Source organism: Tachypleus tridentatus, chromosome 3 (genome assembly GCF_004210375.1).
Source record: "Tachypleus tridentatus isolate NWPU-2018 chromosome 3, ASM421037v1, whole genome shotgun sequence".
Classification (NCBI taxonomy): domain Eukaryota; kingdom Metazoa; phylum Arthropoda; class Merostomata; order Xiphosura; family Limulidae; genus Tachypleus; species Tachypleus tridentatus.
The window spans coordinates 43,595,527-43,620,144 of NC_134827.1; the positions used below are offsets into that span (position 1 = coordinate 43,595,527).

The 24,618-nt window shown below is 40.1% G+C and overlaps 1 protein-coding gene across 1 annotated transcript in view; it reads right to left on the minus strand.

Annotated features, from left to right (window-relative positions):
- Nucleotides 1–23,087, minus strand: part of LOC143245824 (cell adhesion molecule Dscam1-like) — a 74,828-nt gene extending 51,741 nt beyond the window's left edge. The window contains exons 1-3 of the mRNA XM_076492079.1: nt 22,961–23,087; nt 21,270–21,587; nt 52–213 (exon numbers count right to left, since the gene is read on the minus strand). Coding sequence (XP_076348194.1) covers nt 52–213; nt 21,270–21,587; nt 22,961–23,018 — 538 coding nt within the window. The 5' untranslated portion in view covers nt 23,019–23,087. The remainder of the gene's footprint in view (nt 1–51; nt 214–21,269; nt 21,588–22,960) is intronic.
- Nucleotides 23,088–24,618: the final 1,531 nt, after the last annotated feature.

The following is a 24,618-nucleotide window of genomic DNA, read 5'->3' on the forward strand; positions in this document are numbered from 1 at the left end:
AAACAACCATCAAACCTACTCAGTTGTAAATAAACGTCTAAAACTACATACTTGGATCAGCCTCAGGTAGAATAGAATGTCCGTTGTCGCTCACCCAAGCAGATACGACCACATAATGACTTACACCAGTGGGAACCTGACATCTGACAACTGCAGTATTGGTTCTTGTCACGATACTGTCAGACACATCCACCAGGTACGACACAGGAACCACTAGAGAGAAGTAACAAACTGAAGTTTTTCTTTCGCTCAAATAAATAAAATATTACTTTACGAGAGGCTGTTTCGAATTTGTCAACTCCTGGAATGAAAGAGTGAAACAGTTTTTCAAATGAAACTACCAAATTAATTATTGAAATTTACTTTCTTGATTCGATAAAGAAGATGAAAACATCTTGGTACTCTGAATGTTTGGTGTAGATAAAGAAAGATGTGGATGAATGTGTTTTGTTTCAAGTACCAAACATTTTGGTACTTTGAATGTTTGGTGTGGATAAAGAAAGATGTGGATGAATGTGTTTTGTTTCAAGTACCAAACATCTTGGTACTCTGAATGTTTGGTGTAGATAAAGAAAGATGTGGATGAATGTGTTTTGTTTCAAGTACCAAACATCTTGGTACTCTGAATGTTTGGTGTAGATAAAGAAAAATGTGGATGAATGTGTTTTGTTTCAAGTACCAAACATCTTGGTACTCTGAATGTTTGGTGTGGATAAAGAAAGATGTTGATGAATGTGTTTTGTTTCAAGTACCAAACATCTTGGTACTCTGAATGTTTGGTGTAGATAAAGAAAGATGTGGATGAATGTGTTTTGTTTCAAGTACCAAACATCTTGGTACTCTGAATGTTTGGTGTGGATAAAGAAAGATGTGGATGAATGTGTTTTGTTTCAAGTACCAAACATCTTGGTACTCTGAATGTTTGGTGTGGATAAAGAAAGATGTGGATGAATGTGTTTTGTTTCAAGTGCGCTTCTTTCTTCGCTGAAACAGTCAAGTTGGTATAGATGTACTCGAATATATAAAAATAATGAAGCTAAAATATTAATGTTTTACTATAGTTATTGTATAAAACCACAATAATATTGTTATTCCACCACATAAAACTTATTGAATATTATAAAATACAGCCAATCATTTTTATTGTGGGGAACCAAAATTTGTAAAAAGGGAAAAAAATTGTCAGATGGTCTTTGTGGACAGGTCTTTGTCAGGTGTATAACCGGTGTCTGTGGACACGTCCTTGTCCTGGTGTATAGCCGGTCTCTGTGGACACGTCCTTGTCCTGGTGTCTGTACACGTCCATGTCAAGTGTTTATGTGTTCACCTGGGATTTGGTTGGTTAATACAGTGAAATAAAGAAAATATCATGGTTTTGTTGCTTCAAGAGTCCACATGTTTTCTGGTTGATGTGTCGTTGTTGTACTGATAAAAGATCATGGTTTTGTTACTTCAAGAGTCCACATGTTTCCTGGTTGATGTGTCGTTGTTGTACTGATAAAAGATCATGGTTTTGTTACTTCAAGAGTCCACATGTTTCCTGGTTGATGTGTCGTTGTTGTACTGATAAAAGATCATGGTTTTGTTACTTCAAGAGTCCATATGTTTTCTGGTTGATGTGTCGTTGTTGTACTGATAAAAGATCTAAGCAGATAATTCCATCTCGGCAGAAATTAAAGAACAGAATGACTATCAACAGACAACAGATAAATCACCCAAAATTGAGACAAATCGAATCGAGTAAATATTTAGACCAATGTGCAAAGGAGAGACACCCAAATTTCAGTGTAATACTATTCTATGAGTTTGGAAAAGGCTGTGAGCAAACCAGAAAAACTATGGAGAAACATTTTATCCAAAAATATAAGCTAGAATTAAATGAAATTCCTCTAAAATAGTGGTAGAATAAACTTTACAAATCACGTGACTCTGATGACGTTCTCATCAGCAATCGAATATTGTAACGTTCTGTATTTTCCCGCCATTTTATAACGCAGCGAAGCATGAAACACGTAAATGCAAATAAACGACCTTAATACTGTCACGTAAAGCTTTAATTTCTATATATATTAGTGAAATTAAATAATTTATTTCTAAATAACCAAAATCATGAGGAAGGACTGCATTAAAAACAGTAAATCCCAATCTCAGATTAATTATATTATAATCATAAAATATTCAAACCATAAACCAAAACTCATGAACATGAAATTTAGAAAAAACTTTTTAAACAGGGGATCCTAAGATGCAAGCTACGACCTGGGATTATAAAATGTATCCAAGATTAAGGAGGCTAATTCTATGTACGACCCACATTGCGGTGGGGACACATCGTCCTTCAGTCTTAACCTCCTATTCGTTAGTCTCACATGAGAAAATTAAGAGAGAGAAACATGGGTGCTTAAGCCCACAACGACCCACATCTATATCACCCTTTACGCCTGCAGACAGTTGTGGGAGGTGACTGGTCTGCCAAGTTCCAATATGAAAAAGATTAACACAAAAACGCAAAAAATTAATAAATAAAAATTAAAATAAGGTACTGCCATCTGGTGGTAAGTAAGATAAAACTTACCTCTTAAAGTTAGGATTCATAGCATATACAAAAATTGTACGATAATCATATGGAATGAAATAACAAAAACAACAGAATATACAATATATACAATTATGTAAATGAACATGAGAATTACAAAACAATAAATTGAAAAAATATACACACACACAAAATATTAAATTTAAAAATGAATCTCTGTATAACAGAATAATATATACTGGTATGTAGATGTAATAAAATTCAAAAATAAACAAACTACAAAAATTGAAGTTGAAAATTACGAATAATTAAAAATAATTACAAAAAGAAATGAAATACAAAGAAAATAAAAACATTATCTAGGATTTAATTACAAAGAAAACAACCGTACAAATAAATATTATACATAACATACAATATGTACATAAATATTAGAAAATATAAATTGTAGAATACAAAATAAATAAATATTACAAACAAAATAGATAAACAATAATAAAAATACAAATAAACATTAATGACATTGAATAAAGTCAGTCTATAAAATTAGCCTAATCCTCAAACGTGTACACCGGCAAGACATCCGAACGCCAACGGTGATAAAAGACACTTGGACTCAGTAGCCGATAGTCCCGTTAAGGCGCAGTAACAGTTTGTACCTGGCCTCAGCTGACATCCTAAAGCGCGATACTGGAGCCAGTTCAAAACCAGATTGGTTACGGGTAAGCCAAATAACGTACTTAAACACCTATAGGGTGTGGTGAACTGTAAAGTCCGGGTGACTGGGAACAGAGACCTGCACGTGATACAAAATGGTCTCAGCCGAGATCGATGGGACACGGAAAAGGTGAGTCACCCTTTTCCATATCCCCTCCGATGTAGGACAAAGAGTCTTACACAATGGACATGACTCGGTGACACTGATACCGGAGAGGTATAATCGTTCTATCTCTGGTAGGGTGTTATGAACGACTCACCAGTTGAAAGGCTGAAGATAACTATCAATATGGCACATTACTATCCGACCCTAAACAACGTCCCACGGAAAAGTGGGGTGGTGCTGCTCTATCCTGCGAGTATAGTCCGGACTATAAAGAGAATTGGAGTCCGCCGGAATGTCACGTAACATAGCGTCTGATCTCCGTAACAACGTCAGTATACCAAGTGGGAAGATCAAACCTCATTGGTTCAGTCAGGCCTGGTGAAACACCAAAACACATGAGCCAGTCAGGAAACGAACCTGTTGGCTATAGGAATCGTACTCTCAAGAGAGAGACAGCGATTAGTGGTGGACAGGAAAAAGAAAAATACTTGTTCTGGACACATGGGATGTCCAGTCCTCCCTTGTGGGACGGCTTAACTAAAGACAACCGAGACACTGCCTCACTCTTACCACTTCACAGGAAGGTGTAGATAGCTCGCACACAGCGGTTGTTCAGAGGGAGAAAACACCAAGATACCATATCAAGGGGAGAAGTCTCCTCTTTACCACCTCTGCCAAACAAGTTAGCAAGGCTGTAACATTAATCTTGAACTGCCGAAATGACACGTTGCACTATCTCTCTCCAGGCAGCCTCAGGACTCGCAAGGAAGCGAATCTCAAAACATCTGACTGGAGAGGAAGTCCATGCCAGACCGAATGGAGTGTCTGCAGAGGAAGCCCACTTGCCCAACCACCGATTTAGTGTAGTTTGAACCGGGCTGCACTGGACTTGAAGTATTTGTTGAAATTCGCCAGTGCTGAACCCAAGGATGTTTGGTTTTCTAGAAGTAGGTTCACATCACGACTATCTTGATGGACACCCCATGTAGTCGGCTATAGCTGTTAAGGTACGTGTTGAGGGTGTCAGTAATGTCCGAGGACATCTCACCATTTTCCCTCAACATTATACATCTCCCGTGCCTTACACGGTGGAACCTAGTAACATTTCTGGGATCAAGAGACTCCTTCGGACTGAAAACGCTCTCAGCTCGGAATAATTTGGCATATTTCAAGTCAATGTCCTTTTTGAGCCTTTCAATGTCTGCAATTATTCACTGGTCTACTGATCTACCCCTAAGCAAGGTTGTTAAGGTGTCTTGTTTATTACCCAGGGCAAGACGGCGAGTTTGCGAGTGCCGCATGTCTGCCTGCCTCAGTAAGGAGGCACAGGCTTCCTTGAAGCCCACTTATCATTAATGGCGTTAATGTAACAGAGGCCTCGGACAAAGGCTATCAATTTATTCTCCATCTAGTCCTAAAAGAGAAGGGAAACATTGATTCTCAACACGCCAGGACCCCAGAAACAGGGGTAAATCTTGGATTACAATAAAAAAGGCTCGATGGTCAGACACATGAAACGAAACATCACCAACCCCATAGACCGCAGATTTAGCGAGGTACTGATTCAGGGCAGCTGTCACATAGAAACGGTCCAGGCGACAAGATACGCCCTGACCAGTCCAAGTGGCAACAAAAGTATTCCCGTAAAGTGCACGCCAAATATCAAGGAAGTCAAAGTCCGACAACATTGAATGTAGATGCTGTGCCTGTTGATCACTAGAAAGGGGATCTACTCCAGTCTTATTGAGGTGGGATCCAACATGCAGTTAAAGTGCCCACTAAGGACAACATCGACTTGCATTATCAAGAACCTGTCTGAGGAGGAAAAGAACATCTTCAATTTCCTCCCTTGGAGAGGCACATAGACATTAAGAAACTAGACTTTACAACCCTGAATGACGACATTAACATACACAACCCACTCTTCAGCATCACTATGTGATGAGAGGATACTTTCTGAAAAGTTGAGGTTGAAGAGAGTTTCCATATTTCATGTATGTGTCAACCAAATGACCAGAAAGAGGGAACAGGAAAAGATTCACAAAGGAGAAACGATCCCTCATAGAGGCGAAATGGGTCTTGTGTACAAATATAACACCCTTCCCACGACCTGACAAGGGGGCCTGAGACTGCTCAGAGGCCCCAACCAGCCCATGACCCGACAAGGGGGTCCGTTAAGAGGCTCCACCCCACCAAGTAAAGAAACTCCACACACGTCTGTCTCCTCACAGGCCAAAGAAGAGACCAAAATCTCTTCAGAGGCTCCACTCCACCAAGTAAAGAAACCCCACACACGTCTGTCTCCTAGCAGGCCATGAAAGAGACCTAAATCTCTTCAGAGGCTCTACTCCACCAAGTAGAGAAACACACATGTCTGACTCCTCGCAGGCCAAAGAAAATAGACCAAAAACTCCTCAGAGGCTCCACCCCACCAAGTAAAGAAACCCCACACACGTCTGACTCCTCGCAGGCCAGGGAAGAGGCCTAAACTCTTCAGAAGCTCAACCCCACCAAGTAAAGAAACCCCACACACGTCTGACTCCTCGCAGGCCAGGGAAGATACCTAAACCTCTTGAGAGGCTCCACTCCATAAAGTAAAAAAACACACATGTCTGACTCCTCGCAGGCCAGGGAAGAGACCAAAACCTCTTCAGAAGCTCCACCCCCACCAAGTAAAGAAACCCCACGGACGTCTGACTCCTAGCAGGCCATGGAAGAGACCTAAAACTCCTCAGAGGCTCCACCCCACCAAGTAAAGAAACACACATGTCTGACTCCTCGCAGGCCTGAGAAGAGACCAATACCTCTTCAGAAGCTCCACCCCCACCAAGTAAAGAAACCTCACACACGTCTGACTCCTTGCAGGCCATGGAAGAGGCCTAAACCTCTTCAGAGGCTCCACCACACCAAGTAAAGAAACCCCACACACGTCTGACTCCTAGCAGATCATGGAAGAGACCTAAACCTCCTCAGAGGCTTCACCCTCACCATGTAAAGAAACCCCACACACGTCTGACTCCTCGCAGGCCAGGAAAGAGACCTATACCTCCTCAGAGGCTTCCCTCTCACCATGTAAAGAAACCTCACACACGTCTGACTCCTAGCAGGCCAGAGAAGAGACCTAAACCTCGTCAGAGGCTCCAACCCCTCTCAGATTGACAAAGATACACCAGTCCTTCTCCCCACCAGTGCTTAAGATGGTGTGGAAGATGACCGCTGTAACAGTTTGTGTCTCGCGACCTTTAAAACATACGAGGTCACACGCCTTGGACACAGCGAAGACGCGTGATCTCCACTACATACGGGACGCTTTACTACACAAGAGTCATTAGTGTGTCCAAAAACGAAACATTTTTGGCACTGAGGAGTGCTGCAAGTCCCCGACAAGTGGTCTTCGAGGCCACAGCGATGACACCTGCGGCGCATGCCAGGGTAGTTCACCAAGACAGTAAAGTTATTGATCTTGAGGTAGTTTGGCACAGGATGTTTCATGTTAAAGCACACCCTGTTTCCAGTACACACCCCAGGGAAGAGTCTGGTAGCACACCATCCTGTTTCCAGTACACACACCAGAGCGAGTCTGGTAGCACACCATCCTGTTACCAGTACACAGACCAGAGCGTGTCTGGTAGCACACCATCCTGTTTCCAGTACACACACCAGAGCGTGTCTGGTAGCACACCATCCTGTTTCCAGTACACACACCAGAGCGAGTCTGGTAGCACACCATCCTGTTACCAGTACACACACCAGAGCGCGTCTGGTAGCACACCATCCTGTTTCCAGTACACACACCAGAGCGTGTCTGGTAGCACACCATCCTGTTACCAGTACACACACCAGAGCGTGTCTGGTAGCACACCATCCTGTTTCCAGTACACACACCAGAGCGTGTCTGGTAGCACACCATCCTGTTACCAGTACACACACCAGAGTGAGTCTGGTAGCACACCATCCTGTTACCAGTACACACACCAAGGCGAGTCTGGTAGCACACCATCCTGTTACCAGTACACACACCAAGGCGAGTCTGGTAGCACACCATCCTGTTTCCAGTACACACACCAGAGTGAGTCTGGTAGCACACCATCCTGTTACCAGTACACACACCAGAGTGAGTCTGGTAGCCCACCATCCTGTTACCAGTACACACACCAAGGCGAGTCTGGTAGCACACCATCCTGTTACCAGTACACACACCAGAGTGAGTCTGGTAGCACACCATCCTGTTACCAGTACACACACCAAGGCGAGTCTGGTAGCACACCATCCTGTTACCAGTACACACACCAAGGCGAGTCTGGTAGCACACCATCCTGTTACCAGTACACACACCAGAGCGTGTCTGGTAGCACACCATCCTGTTTCCAGTACACACACCAGAGCGAGTCTGGTAGCACACCATCCTGTTACCAGTACACACACCAGAGCGAGTCTGGTAGCACACCATCCTGTTACCAGTACACACACCAGAGCGAGTCTGGTAGCACACCATCCTGTTACCAGTACACACACCAGAGTGAGTCTGGTAGCACACCATCCTGTTACCAGTACACACACCAAGGCGAGTCTGGTAGCACACCATCCTGTTTCCAGTACACACACCAAGGCGAGTCTGGTAGCACACCGTCCTGTTACCAGTACACAGACCAGAGCGTGTCTGGTAGCACACCATCCTGTTTCCAGTACACACACCAAGGCGAGTCTGGTAGCACACCCTCCTGTTTCCAGTACATACACCAAGGCGTGTCTGGTAGCACACCATCCTGTTTCCAGTACACACACCAAGGCGAGTCTGGTAGCACACCGTCCTGTTACCAGTACACAGACCAGAGCGTGTCTGGTAGCACACCATCCCGTTTCCAGTACACACACCAAGGCGAGTCTGGTAGCACACCGTCCTGTTACCAGTACACAGACCAGAGCGTGTCTGGTAGCACACCATCCTGTTTCCAGTACACACACCAAGGCGAGTCTGGTAGCACACCCTCCTGTTTCCAGTACATACACCAAGGCGTGTCTGGTAGCACACCATCCTGTTACCAGTACACACCAGAGCGAGTCTGGTAGCACACCATCCTGTTACCAGTACACACACCAGAGCGAGTCTGGTAGCACACCATCCTGTTTCCAGTACACACAGGCAGGCGAGTCTGGTAGCACACCATCCTGTTTCCAGTACACACACCAAGGCGAGTCTGGTAGCACACCCTCCTGTTTCCAGTACATACACCAAGGCGTGTCTGGTAGCACACCATCCTGTTACCAGTACACACACCAGAGCGAGTCTGGTAGCACACCATCCTGTTTCCAGTACACACACCAAGGCGAGTCTGGTAGCACACCATCCTGTTTCCAGTACATACACCAAGGCGTGTCTGGTAGCACACCATCCTGTTTCCAGTACACACACCAAGGCGAGTCTGGTAGCACACCCTCCTGTTTCCAGTACATACACCAAGGCGTGTCTGGTAGCACACCATCCTGTTACCAGTACACACACCAGAGCGAGTCTGGTAGCACACCATCCTGTTTCCAGTACACACCAAGGCGAGTCTGGTAGCACACTCTCCTGTTTCCAGTACATACACCAAGGCGTGTCTGGTAGCACACCATCCTGTTTCCAGTACATACACCAAGGCGTGTCTGGTAGCACACCATCCTGTTACCAGTACACACCAGAGCGAGTCTGGTAGCTCACCATCCTGTTTCCAGTACACACACCAAGGCGAGTCTGGTAGCACACTCTCCTGTTTCCAGTACATACACCAAGGCGTGTCTGGTAGCACACCATCCTGTTTCCAGTACACACACCAAGGCGAGTCTGGTAGCACACCCTCCTGTTTCCAGTACATACACCAAGGCGTGTCTGGTAGCACACCATCCTGTTACCAGTACACACACCAGAGCGAGTCTGGTAGCACACCATCCTGTTTCCAGTACACACACCAAGGCGAGTCTGGTAGCACACTCTCCTGTTTCCAGTACATACACCAAGGCGTGTCTGGTAGCACACCATCCTGTTTCCAGCACACACACCAAGGCGAGTCTGGTAGCACACTCTCCTGTTTCCAGTACATACACCAAGGCGTGTCTGGTAGCACACCATCCTGTTACCAGTACACACACCAGAGCGAGTCTGGTAGCACACCATCCTGTTTCCAGTACACACACCAAGGCGAGTCTGGTAGCACACCATCCTGTTTCCAGTACACACACCAAGGCGAGTCTGGTAGCACACCATCCTGTTTCCAGTACATACACCAAGGCGTGTCTGGTAGCACACCATCCTGTTACCAGTACACACACCAGAGCGAGTCTGGTAGCACACCCTCCTGTTTCCAGTACATACACCAAGGCGTGTCTGGTAGCACACCCTCCTGTTACCAGTACACACACCAGGGTGAGTCTGGTAGCACACCCTCCTGTTACCAGTACACACACCAGGGTGAGTCTGGTAGAACTCGTGTTCAATTTTTAGAACCACCCCATATTGTCGCAATCCTGGCGCAGTCATGGGTTAGTTCATAAGGTGCGGAATGTACAGTCAACCACTTGGTGTTTTGTTTCGCTGGCTCAACATGGATAGAGTCCTATTAAAGGTAAAGTTAAAGTCATCTTTGGTCGATAATTTATGAGCAACGGCGGGGAAAGACGGTGACGCTAAATAGCGTCCACTACTAAAGTGTTGTAAACATTCAAGGACATTACCTCCCAGTTGACCACATACAACGTCAAAAACCGCTGACGGCAGCGAGTTCGGGGACCACAAAACGAATCGACCAGGGCCGAACGGAATAGGGCCAGATGGCCGTATCCATAGCAACCAACCTGGAAGGTAAACTGTGCACTAAAGAACGTTAGAATATTAACTCGTGAGACCCGTCACAGCTACAACACATGGCTATAACACACAAATACAACACACGTTCTTGTCAGGTGTATAGCCGGTCTCTGTGGACACGTCCTTGTCAGGTGTATAGCCGGTCTCTGTGGACACGTCCTTGTCAGGTGTATAGTCGGTCTCTGTGGACACGTCCTTGTCATGTGTATAGCCGGTCTCTGTGGACACGTCCATGTCAGGTGTATAGCCGGTCTCTGTGGACACGTCCTTGTCATGTGTATAACCGGTGTCTGTGGACACGTCCTTGTCAGGTGTATAGCCGGTGTCTGTGGACACGTCCTTGTCAGGTGTATAGCCGGTCTCTGTGGACACGTCCTTGTCATGTGTATAACCGGTGTCTGTGGACACGTCCTTGTCAGGTGTATAGCCGGTGTCTGTGGACACGTCCTTGTCAGGTGTATAGCCGGTCTCTGTGGACATATCCTTGTCCTGGTGTCTGTACACGTCCATGTCAAGTGTTTATGTGTTCACCTGTGATTTGGTTGGTTAATACAGTGAAATAGAGAAAATATCATGGTTTTATTACTTCAAGAGTCCACATGTTTTCTGGTTGATGTGTCGTTCTTGTACTGTGTTTATGTTGTCTGTTTTAAACTTCATAATGTTTGTAACAGGTGGGTGTTTGTTTGTGTACTGTGTTGTCTGTTTTAATCTTCATAATGTTTGTAATAGGTGGGTGTTTGTTTGTGTATTGTGTTGTCTGTTTTAAACTTCATAATGTTTGTAATAGGTGGGTGTTTGTTTGTGTATTGTGTTGTCTGTTTTAAACTTCATAATGTTTGTAATAGGTGGGTGTTTGTTTGTGTATTGTGCTGTCTGTTTTAAACTTCATAATGTTTGTAATAGGTGGGTGTTTGTTTGTGTACTGTGTTGTCTGTTTTAAACTTCATAATGTTTGTAATAGATGGGTGTTTGTTTGTGTACTGTGTTGTCTGTTTTAAACTTCATAATGTTTGTAATAGGTGGGTGTTTGTTTGTGTACTGTGTTGTCTGTTTTAAACTTCATAATGTTTGTAATAGATGGGTGTTTGTTTGTGTACTGTGTTGTCTGTTTTAAACTTCATAATGTTTGTAATAGGTGGGTGTTTGTTTGTGTACTGTGTTGTCTGTTTTAAACTTCATAATGTTTGTAATAGGTGGGTGTGTTTGTATTGTACTGTCTGTTTTAAACTTCATAATGTTTGTAATAGGTGGGTGTTTGTTTGTGTATTGTACTGTCTGTTTTAAACTTCATAATGTTTGTAATAGGTGTGTGTGTGTTTGTGTACTGTGTTGTCTGTTTTAAACTTCATAATGTTTGTAATAGGTGGGTGTTTGTTTGTGTATTGTACTGTCTGTTTTAAACTTCATTATTCTTGAACTTACCTACGTTACTCTATTAGTAACCGTTCACGCTCGTGCAGTCTTAACGAAACCAAGAAACTTAAATAAAAAATTCTTCAATAGCAGAAAGGAAAACTAATCGCTCTTTGGTTAAGATAAAACTATCGAAGGACTTTACACAAACATTATCCATAATTTACAGAAAAACTACTTAAAGCCATGTTGAACTCGAAATATAATGAACTAAATTACCTACAGAAACAAAAAATGAATGAAGACTATCAATTGGTCTGCTGCATTGGAGGAGACATATTTATTTATTCATACAACATAACGTCAATCAACTCAATAGTAAGAGCAACAAGGTCCACCACAATAAGAAACTAGATAAATTAAGGTACCAACACGACGCACTACCAACGAACCTCGTAATCAAGAGATCCGACCAAAAATTAAGCAATGAGGAAATACATCTACTGAACAAAGGACTCAACTTCATAGTAATATTCCATCCGTCGGAATGACAGCCGACATGGAAGACCTAGCGAGAGGACTGGTGATACACTCTATACAGAAACACCAACAAAACAACGGAAAACAACCACCAGAAAGAAGACAACTTTGACAATAATTCCACCGATACTCAACAACCTATCTTTCCAGGTAGAACTGAAAACATCTATTTCTCTGAAACGCTTCAAAATAGTATTTTAAACAACCTTTCCAAAGAATTTTCACACAAAACTATCAACATAGTTTCACGGAAAAGAAATATAAAAAAACAACAACATGAAACTCAATTAAACAAAATACTACAAAAAATGAAAAAAACACAATCTCAGAAAACATTTATTTTTACCTACAAAAGACCGACTCACGCACACCACAACTATATGGCACCCACAAACCTGATTGTCCACTACGACTCATAATATTGACCTACGAATCATTTAGCTGCAACCTTGGTAAATATATAGCGTGGGCATTTTCTAAATATGTAACATCAGCCGGTCCTTTTTCAAAGACTCTTTTAACTTTAAATATATTCTTAATCAACTAAATCATAAAGCCAGTTTTGATGTAATCTTCCTCTTCACAGAAGTCCCAACAACTGAAGTCTGCAAGATAGCTTTAGAACTTTATATTCAAGACCCTAACCCATTGATACACATCTCCAGCAACGAAAAAAACAATCCTTATAAAATTCACTACCACCAAAACTAACTTTATGTTCAATAACCAAAACTACCTACAAATAAATTACCTAAGTGTGGGGAATCCCGTGTCACCAGTTCTAGCCAACATTTTTATGACACAGACTGAATCACAAGTGATCAATTCAACCTTACACTCACCACTATACTGGTACAGGTATGTTGATGATACAATTGCTGGATTCACATCTACAGAACATATACAGGGTTTTTTCAACCACGTTAACTTGATACACTACGACATTAAGTTCACCTGTGAACAGGAAAAAACTAACCAAATATCATTTTTTAACCTTAAGATCACTAGCACTGATACACAATTCAAAACAGAAGTCCACAGAAAAATCACCCATACTGGATTATACATTCCCTGGGACTCAGCACATGAAACAAAACAAAAACTCAACATATTAAGAAACAAAATATATACAACCACAAAACTATGTTCACCTGTTAAAATTAACAAAATAAAACAACATTTCATCAACATTAACAAATTTCTTCAAAAAACTGTGGAAAAAATTATACACACACTGAGATTAACAACAAACAAACAACAATAAATCCCAACAAACTACAAAATCTTCCACTACTGTATACCATGTGTTCCTGACATAAGCGGAAAAAGAACCAACATTAAGAGAAAAACAAACAAACTTAACTAAACCCAACATTCCAGTAAACACCAAATTTATTCACGACATTATCCACAACACTGACAAACACAACACCAACATAGTTTATAAAATACCATGCAACAACTGCCACGACTTCTATATTGGTGAAACAAGCAGAAAAATAGAAACTAGATTCAAAGAACACACAAAAAAAAACACCTTCACATGATTTTGATCACTTCAAATCAAATAAACACAACATAACCATAGAAAACTCCCAGATACTAAGTAGTGAAACAAATACAAAAAACCCTAAAATCATAGAAGCCCTACTTATACAACTAAAACCAAAATTAAACTAATCATACCTATACTAATTACTAACCTAACATCCAACTGCAACGTCCTGACCTAGAAAGGTCGAAACTTTGTTCTCTTCTTATCAATAAAGGTGTTAATACCCATACCAGCCGTTCTCAGATACGGATGGGTATGGAACATTACTATGAGGGTTAAGTAGGAACACCAAAGATATCATTATAGATATTTCAGTTATGCTGCCACACAAGTAAGAACTGGGCATTCCATGTGTCCCCAGAATATAGGGGAATGGGCATCCCGTGTGTCCCCACAACATAAGGAGAACTGGGCATCCCATGCGTCCCCACAACAAACTCAGTTTCGGTGCGTGGCCTTCATTTTCCGGGTGGGGTGTTCATCAAGATAGTCGTGATGTGAACCTACTTCTAGAAAACCAAACATCCTTGGGTTCAGCACTGGCGATTTTCAACAAATACTTCAAGTCTAAATCTAGAGCACTAAATCTAGTGCTCGGTGGTTGGGCAAGTGGGCTTCCTCTGCAGACACTCCATTAGGTCTGGCATGGACTTCCTCTCCAGTCAGATGTTTTGAGATTCGCTTCCTTGCGAGTCCTGAGGCTGCCTGGAGAGAGATGGTGCAACGTGTCAGTTCAAGATTATTGTTACAGCCCTGCTAACTTGTTTGGCAGAGGTGGTAAAGAGGAGGCTTCTCTCGTTGATATGGTATCTTGGTGAGATTCTGCCTCTGAACAACCGCTGTGTGCGAGCTATCTACACCTTCCTGTGAAGTGGTAAGATTGAGGCAGTGTCTCGGTTGTCTTTAGTTAAGCCGTCCCACAAGGGAGGACTGGACATCCCATGTGTCCAGGCCAAGTATTTTTCTCTTTCCTGTCCACCACTAATCGCTGTCTCTCTCTTGAGAGTACGATTCCTATAGCCAACAGGTTCGTTTCCTGACTGGCTCATGTGTTTTGGTGTTTCACCAGGCCTGACTGAACCAATGAGGTTTGATCTTCCCACTTGGTATACTGACGTTGTTACGGAGATCAGACGCTATGTTACGTGACATTCCGGCGGACTCCAATTCTTTTTATAGTCCGGACTATACTCGCAGGATAGAGCAGCACCACCCCACTTTTCCGTGGGACGTTGTTTGGGGTCGGATAGTAATGTGCCATATTGATAGTTATCTTCAGCCTTTCAACTGGTGAGTCGTTCATAACACCCTGCCAGAGATAGAACGATTATACCTCTCCGGTATCAGTGTCACCGAGTCATGTCCATTGTGTCAGACTCTTTGTCCTACATCGGAGGGGATATGGAAAAGGGTGACTCACCTTTTCCGTGTCCCATCGATCTCGGCTGAGACCATTTTGTATCACGTGCAGGTCTCTGTTCCCAGTCACCCGGACTTTACATTTCACCACACCCTATAGGTGTTTAAGTACGTTATTTGGCTTACCCGTAACCAATCTGTTTTTGAACTGGCTCCAGTATCGCACTTTAAGATGTCAGCTGAGGCCAGGTGCAAACTGTTACTGCGTCTTAACGCGGACTATCGGTTACTGAGTCCGAGGGACTTATATCACCGTTGGCGTTCGGATGTCTTGCCGGTGTGCACGCTTGAGGATTAGGCTAATTTTATAGACCGTCTGTGTTCAATGTCATTAATGTTTATTTGTATTTTTATTATTGTTTATCTATTTTGTTTGTAATATTTATTTATTTTGTATTCTACAATTTATATTTTCTAATATTTATGTACATATTGTATGTTCTGTATAATGTTTATTTGTACGGTTGTTTTCTTTGTAATTAAATCCTAGTTATAGTTTTATTTTCTTTGTATTTCATTTCTTTTTGTAAGTATTTTTAATTATTCGTAATTTTCAACTTCAATTTTTGTAGTTTGTTTATTTTTGAATTTAATTACATCTACATACCAGTATATATTATTTTGTTATGCAGAGATTCATTTTTTAAATTTAATATTTTGTGTGTGTGTGTATTTTTTTCAATTTATTGTTTTGTAATTCTCATGTTCATTTACATAGTTGTATATATTGTATATTCTGTTGTTTTTGTTATTTCATTCCATATGATTATCGTACAATTTTTGTATATGCTATGAATCCTAACTTTAAGAGGTAAGATTTATCTTACTTACCACCAGATGGCAGTACCTTATTTTAATTTTTATTTATGTATTTTTTGCCTTTTTGTGTTAATCTTTTCCTTATTGGAACTTGGCAGACCAGTCACCTCCCACAACTTTCTGCAGGCGGTAAAGGGTGATATAGATGTGGGGCGTTGTGGGCTTAATCACCCATGTTTCTCTCTCTTAATTTTCTCATGTGAGACTAACGAATAAGAGGTTAAGACTGAAGGACGATGTGTCCCCACCGCAATGTGGGTCGTACATGGAAGTAACCTCCAAAATCTTGGATACATTTTATAATCCCAGGTCGTAGCTTGTATCCTGGGATTCCTTTTTTTAAAGAAAATGTGCAGCGTGTTAAAAATTATTATTATTTTTAAATTTCATGTTCATGTGTTTTGGATTATAGCTTGAATATTTTGTGGTTATAATATGTATATATTACGTGTCTACCAGGCTTCAGGTTTTTTGTTACTAAGTGCTAGGCCTTGTAATTGGTCTTGATTCTGTTATACATATGTCTGTATGAGTCATTGTATCAGCAGACAAAACATGAATTATATTATGAATAAAACTAGCATATTGCTGTTGGAGGAAATGAATGATAGTTTATTCTAAAAGTAATGATAAATAAATGTCTTGGATCTTAACATATACGGCCCGGCATGGCCAGGTGTATAAGGCACTCGACTCCTACTCTGAGGGTCGCGGGTACGAATCCCCATCATACTAAACATGGTCGCCCTTTCAGTCGTGCGGGCGTTATAAAGTTACGGTAAATCCCACTATTCGTTGGTAAAGAGTAGCCCAAGAGTTGAAGATGGGTGGTGATAACTAGCTGTCTTACCTCTAGCCTTACACTACTAAATTAGGGATGGCTAGCGCAGATAGTCCTCGTGTATCTTTGAGCGAAATTCAAAACAAATCAAATTTAACATATATACAGCGTGGTTGTCTAAGGAGGGAGGCATTTATAACCATATTTCGTCAATTCATTTCAATAAGGAAAATTGCGTTCTGTTCAGTTTTAATTAAATTATACTGAATACAATTCACTGTTGACAAGAATATTTGGGTTTTATGAATTGGGGGAATCCAGTGGCAAGAATTACCCATTGCATAGGGACCCAAATACTGTATTCAATCTAATTTGCTTAGAAACGAATGGCATACAATTCTTTACAATCGTAATTAACACTTATTCATACAAATTCAGGGAAAGTGTTTCTTTTTTCTTTCTAGAACTCAAAATCTTAGAAATGCTCGTTTACCGCGTATAAAAATATAATTATTAAGGTGTTAGTTATTTCTATCATGATGTGATAAGTAAGCCTAATATAGTATTTTTTGAAGTTAGGCCTAAATTGAAGACAGTGTGCAATCATATGTAGAAAAACGCAAAGTCAACTTTAGATCTAAATGATTTCTTAATTAAACCATTTGCTACTTTATCTACAAGATTTGAAAAATCAAGAAAAATCATTTCAACTAAGGCTATTTATCAATTTAAGAAATCGATAAATACTTTTTCCAGTTTCGCTGTCTAATCAAAGTATGTAAACTAACGATAATACAAGGTTGTAAAAACATTTCTATAACATCACATAAAAGCTTAAAAATAGTATAACATCACACAATAAACAAAGCCCTCTATAATATCCTATAATAATAAAAATACCACTTTATATCATCATACAATAGTCAAAAAACACATACTGCTGTTGCTAAGCAACATAACGTAATAACCATAGGCAGAACGCAGCATTTTGAAACGACAGACATGTATTCTAGCACCTATACTGTACTAAACACTACTAAGTTCTTATTATGTATTATTTCACTACAGCGTACTTTTAGCACGTATACAGTACTAAACATTAATACACTTTTCTTCTACGTATTACGTCACTCCATTGTACTGCTAATGTATATTTTCAGAATAAAGAACAGTACTGTTAAGAAAACGTTTCGTTTCTTGTTTTCTATACAATATTAATAATTGTAGCTTTATGTGAACGTTTCGTTTCTTGTTTTCTATACAATATTAATAATTGTAGCTTTATGTGAACGTTTCGTTTCTTGTTTTCTATACAATATTAATAATTGCAGCTTTATATGTTTTTCTTTACTCTTTCGCATGATCTTTAACGGAAGTTTACGTCACCGTATTTAGGATAAACAAACAGACAGAATGGGTGTCGTTTTTAACTTATTGCACATTGTGCTGGTCTGATTTCATAACATCTCGCCGTACCAGAAATTCGAGCTTAGATCTTTTAAAGGAAGCGTCCTCGGGGCCTCGTCGTGTCTAACGAAAGTCAACACTCGTCAAATAACTTAACTGCTAAGCAAGCGAACTAAGTTCTATTGGAATGGAAAACAGAATCCGAGCCAGTACTGTGTACATTGTCATACAAAAGATGGCTTCACTGCAGCGCTCTGCTGTTCTAAGCAAACAACATACCACCAGGGGTTTCAAACGCTATTTAGACCAAAGTTGGTCCTTTGGTTTTAGTAGAACTTTCATTGTGCCCATACATGTATATATACATGCATACGTATACACTCACGTGCACACATATATCCACAACTATTCTCACATATATAAATGTAAACATACATCCACAAGTACACAAATATCTATATATAAACACACATTTATCTGCAAATCCATACGTATAAATACACGTACATGTAGGGTTTAAGTGCAAGGAGCTGAAATCACACTATAAAGTCCACGCAACATGTCAATTAATGCTATTATCTCCTACAGTCTTGCTCGTACGACTAAATTAAAGTCATTCTTTAAAACTATATACACGTGCACTTCTGAAAACCATGTCCATTTCCTTTGAAATCTACTGTTTCAAAACGCATACAAAGTTTTTACATTGGTGGATATTTGTAATAAGTGAATATTCGAGGTACATGTTGTTAAATTGAAATATCGATCGTACATAATAAACTACATTGTCGTATAGAAACATTTCCTCGCTACAATACCTGGCGTACAAATTCTCAACGTCAAATACTAATGACTTTAAATGTGCATAATTGTTGAGCTAAAATGTTTAGTGTCAAGTAGCCTGAAATAAGAGGAGAAAGGTGACGTCACGCACTATATTTGACAACACCCCAGGGAAATTCGGACTATTTTCATAACGATACAACAGTGTGTTAGTTTCATATCATTTATCATTGCTGAAGATTTATATGAAACGCATATAACTGACTTGTCTTATTCTGAAAGAAGAAAGCATATCTGCATATCCTAGATGATACAGCTGTAATGTTAGTACGTTCTCATTTATAAAATCTTACTTTAAGTGAGGTAACTTTATCTCTGCGTATCCCAGATATTACAACTATAAACATAGGCCTTTGTTATTAATTGTGTTGTTTTGAGCGAGATAACCCTATATCTGCATATCCTGGATAATACAGTTGTATCATAGGTTTTTGTCATTAGTAAATTCAACACAGCCAGGGCGTGGCAGAGCTCGTGAAGTATAATACATTACATACTTTCTCATTGCGTGCAGGGTGATCACAGAGGGAAATGACAGATATGCAGAAGACAAAGGTTCTGTACAATGATACTGAAAATGACCTATCACAGAGACAGTCCGTACGACGGATGCACTTCTTGTATCATAACCCGATCCCCAACAGCTAATACCGAGAATATAATATCACGGAGACGGTCCCGAGGACGGATGCTCTTCTTGTATCATAACCCGATCCCCAACAGCTAATACCGAGAATATAATATCACGGAGACGGTTCCTAGGACGGATGCACTTCTTGTATCATAACCTGATCCCCAACAGTTGATACTGAGAATGTTATATCACGGAGACGGTCCCTAGGACGGATGCTCTTCTTGTATCATAACCTGATCCCCAACAGTTAATACTGAGAATGTTATATCACGGAGACGGTTCCTAGAACGGATGCACTTCTTGTATCATAACCCGATCCCCAACAGTTAATACTGAGAATGTTATATCACGGAGACGGTTTCTAGGACGGATGCTCTTCTTGTATCACAACCTGATCCCCAACAGTTGATACTGAGAATGTTATATCACGAAGACGGTCCCTAGGACGGATGCACTTCTTGTATCATAACCCGATCCCCAACAGTTAATACTGAGAATGTTATATCACGGAGACGGTTTCTAGGACGGATGCACTTCTTGTATCATAACCCGATTCCCAACAGTTAATACTGAGAATGTTATATCACAGAGATGGTCCCTAGGATGGATGCACTTCTTGTATCATAACCCGATCCCCAACAGTTAACACTGAGAATGTTTAATCACAGAGATGGTCCCTAGGACGGATGCACTTCTTGTATCATAATCTGATCCCCAACAGTTAATACTGAGAATGTTATATCACAGAGACTGTTCCTAGAACGGATGCACTTCTTGTATCATAACCCGATCCCCAACAGTTAATACTGAGAATGTTTCATCACAGAGATGGTCCCTAGGACGGATGCTCTTCTTGTATCATAACCTGATCCCCAACAGTAAATACTGAGAATGTTATATCACGGAGACGGTTTCTAGGACGGATGCACTTCTTGTATCATAACCCGATTCCCAACAGTTAATACTGAGAATGTTATATCACAGAGACTGTTCCTAGAACGGATGCTCTTCTTGTATCATAACCTGATCCCCAACAGTTAATAGTGATAATGTTATATCACAGAGACGGTTCCTAGGACGGATGCTCTTCTTGTATCATAACCCGATCCCCAACAGTTAATACTGAGAATATTATATCACGGAGACGGTCCCTAGGACGGATGCACTTCTTGTATCATAACCTGATCCCCAACAGTAAATACCGAGAATGTTATATCACAGAGACGGTCCCTAGAACGGATGCTCTTCTTGTATCATAACCTGATCCCCAACAGTGATAATGAAAACCTCGCTAACAACCGCACCCTGCTTCATATGCTGAATTCTCGAGTTGTAATGCTGTTCTAAACTATATTTATTTAGAAAGGTTAGGCCACTTGACCTGAAGTGTACGGTAGTGGGATCGAAACCTGTCACCTGATATGCTCCCCGTTTCGCTATTGGTGACGTTCTAATGCGTCGTTCATACAGTGGTGTTGACTAAGTTGCCTTCCATCTCGTTAGGAACAAGTAGGGCTGATAGCCTTCGTATAGCTTTGCGAGAAATTAAAAACAAACAAACAGTATTATAAACGCATGATGCGCAATTTAAAACATTCTAAGCTATAAACAATAAATTTGAAGTTAATCACTGAACACTTTGAAAATAAACCGTATATTGTAAAGTTAGGGTTAAATTTTACGTTAGATATTTAACCTTCTGACTACCTTACCTCCTCTCACACGGACATTCCTTGATCCTAAACTTCCAAATATGCTGCGAGAAATACACCGATAGATGGTGCTGTGTATTTCCGGTCTATAATCTCCTGCTCCGAAAGGTGGAAAAAGAAGAGCTCCATCTGATCGGATGTATCGTAATCCAGGAATATTTGTAACAGGCGAACCATCAGCTTTACTCCAGGTCACTACTTGCGCCGGAGGTCCGGCCAAAGAGCAAGAGATGACCATTCCAGTGGAATTGAGAAAAGGTACATAGCTCGGCGGTTCCATTGTGAAGACTGGAAACGGTTCATCAACTTTCCTGGAAACTGATGACAGAGAGTGAAACATTGTATCTTAATGTAACTTGACATATCTATGATAACTGAGTGTGGGACTTCGTTTCTGAACTTAAAGTAACTTGACATATCTATGATAACTGAGTGTGGGACTTCGTTTCTGAACTTAATGTAACTTGACATATCTATGATAACTGAGTGTGGGACTTCGTTTCTGAACTTAATGTAACTTGACATATCTATGATAACTGAGTGTGGGACTTCGTTTCTGAACTTAATGTAACTTGACATATCTATGATAACTGAGTGTGGGACTTCGTTTCTGAACTTAATGTAACTTGACATATCTATGATAATTGAGTGTGGGACTTCGTTTCTGAACTTAATGTAACTTGACATATCTATGATAACTGAGTGTGGGACTTCGTTTCTGAACTTAAAGTAACTTGACATATCTATGATAATTGAGTGTGGGACTTCGTTTCTGAACTTAATGTTACTTAACGTATCTCTGATAACGAAGTGAGAGACATTGTTTCCTGTTACTTATTGTATGTGTGATAACTGAGTGTGACACATCGTGTTTTGACTTAATGGAATGAACTTATCCTTTAGTTTGCGTGACTTTTAAAAGCTGCCTCCAGGAATTATTGATGTGAATATTGTTGGATGAGGTCCTGTATTTCTTTACATTGAACTATGTTCTGAACGACTTGACATAACTAGTTCCATATGTTTGTTCTTACTGACTGTTCTGGAAGAAATATCCTTAAAGTATTGACTGAACCAACGTGGTTTGTAATACCTCATTACCATTTCGCAGAGTGACGGTCACTATACGTTCTGTGGCATATATTTTTTGAAAGTTTAAAGATGGGTAATTTTGATAGATGATCCATTAGATCTCATGTTTATGTAAACAATTTTAGTATCATATTAAACCTCGTGAATAATTATAGTTCAACTGAGACATTAGGGATGATTGTAGTTTCAACTGAGACATATTCATTACACTTACCTCGTTAGTAGAGAAGTATAGATATCACTATTGTAATTACGTCATAATTAAATGAATAAAACCATACATTAAAACTGTATAAAATATCATTATTGTAATATATTAACTTATCTTCCAATGATGAGCCGTGAATTTAGCAAAATTAGTCTGAGGGAACAAAATTAGCCAATCAAAAGACAGAGGACATCTTTACGTCATCTTCCTTTAGCGAAATTTTCGTTTTGATAAAGAACTTGAATTAAACATTATATATATAACCAGTTGTTTAGCTGAATAATAAATTGTAACACCAGGTTTCGCGTATCCATGTACTTTAAGCTGTGGAAAAGATCTTTACTTCCAAACGGAAATAACAACCCCAATTTTCAATATTTATTTCTCTTACCTCCTCCAAGCGAACAGAAGACCAAACAAGTTAACACTGTAATAACGTCAGTTCTCATGACGAGCGAAACGAACTTCTAGAGTCTCACGAACTAAAAGTATGTCTACACATGAACAGGACTTCTAACATACAGGACGCCCAGTCTCTGAGAGTGGCAGCGTTGTGCTGAAGAAATCAACTGCGCATGACGCCGAAGCAGAGTTAAAGGCAGGTTGTGCAAATTATTTGTGTGTAAACTAATAGCACGTGCTACCACTTTTCACTTGAGATGAAATAAAAAACGTATTGATTAACCATTCAGATCTGTTAGGTCAAAATGAATGACTTCTTCAAAGAAAATTTTAAATATATTCTAATCAACCACTTTAAGCCTAATTTTTATTTAACTCAGCTATTGGTTGAAGAGTGTGTTTCTCAATCAGCTGCTTCAACTGGATTACCAGATTATTACGTATTGATGAAGTATAGGAACGTATCTGGAACAATGTATGCTCCATTTATCTACATCTACGTATTAATCGACAGCTAAAATTGGTCAGTTTAAGCAGTTTATCTTAAGTTAAATAAATGGATTTTGTTTATAATTAATGCATAGTTTATTTAGTTCGAACCCTGTCAAATCCTCTCTGATTTAAAGGTGTTTAGTTAACACCTCAACTATAACATCATAGAAAGATGTATAATTAACACCTGAACTATAACATGATAGACAGGTGTATAGATAACGCCTAAAATGTGTAGTTTCAATGGTCATGCTGTATCTGATAGTTTGACAGTGTTGTTACAATGGTCATGCTGCATCTGATAGTTTGACAATGTAGTTACAATTGCCATGGTGTATCTTATAGTTTGACTGTGTAGTTACAATGGCTATGCTGTATCTTATAGTTTGACAGTGTTGTTACAATGGCCATGTTGCATCTGATAGTTTGACAGCGAAGTTTTAATGGTCATGCTGCATCTGATAGTTTGACAATGTAGGTACAATTGCCATGGTGTATCTTATAGTTTGACAGCGAAGTTTTAATGGTCATGCTGCATCTGATAGTTTGACAATGTAGGTACAATTGCCATGGTGTATCTTATAGTTTGACAGTGTAGTTACAATGGCCATGCTGTATCTTATAGTTTGATAGTGTAGTTACAATGGCCATGCTGTATCTTATAGATTGACAGTGTTGTTACAATGGCCATGCTGTATCTTATAGTTTGACAGTGTTGTTACAATGGCCATGCTGTATCTGTCAGTTTGACACTGTAGTTACAATGGCTATGGTGTATCTTATAGTTTGACAATGTAGTTACAATGGCCATGCTGTATCTTATAGTTCGAAAATGTAATTATAATGGTCATGCTGCATCTGATAGTTTGAGAGTGTAGTTATTATGGTCATGCTGCATCTGACAGTTTGAGAGTGTAGGTATTATGGTCATGCTGCATCTGACAGTTTGAGAGTGTTGTTATAATAGTCATGCTGCATCTGATAGTTTGACAGTGTAGTTACAATGGTCATGCTCCATCTGATAGTTTGACAGTATAATTATAATGGTCATTCTGCATCTGATAGTTTGACAGTGTAATTATAATGGTCATGATGCATCTGACAGTTTGAGAGTGTAGTTACAATGGTCATGCTATATCTGATAGTTTGAGAGTG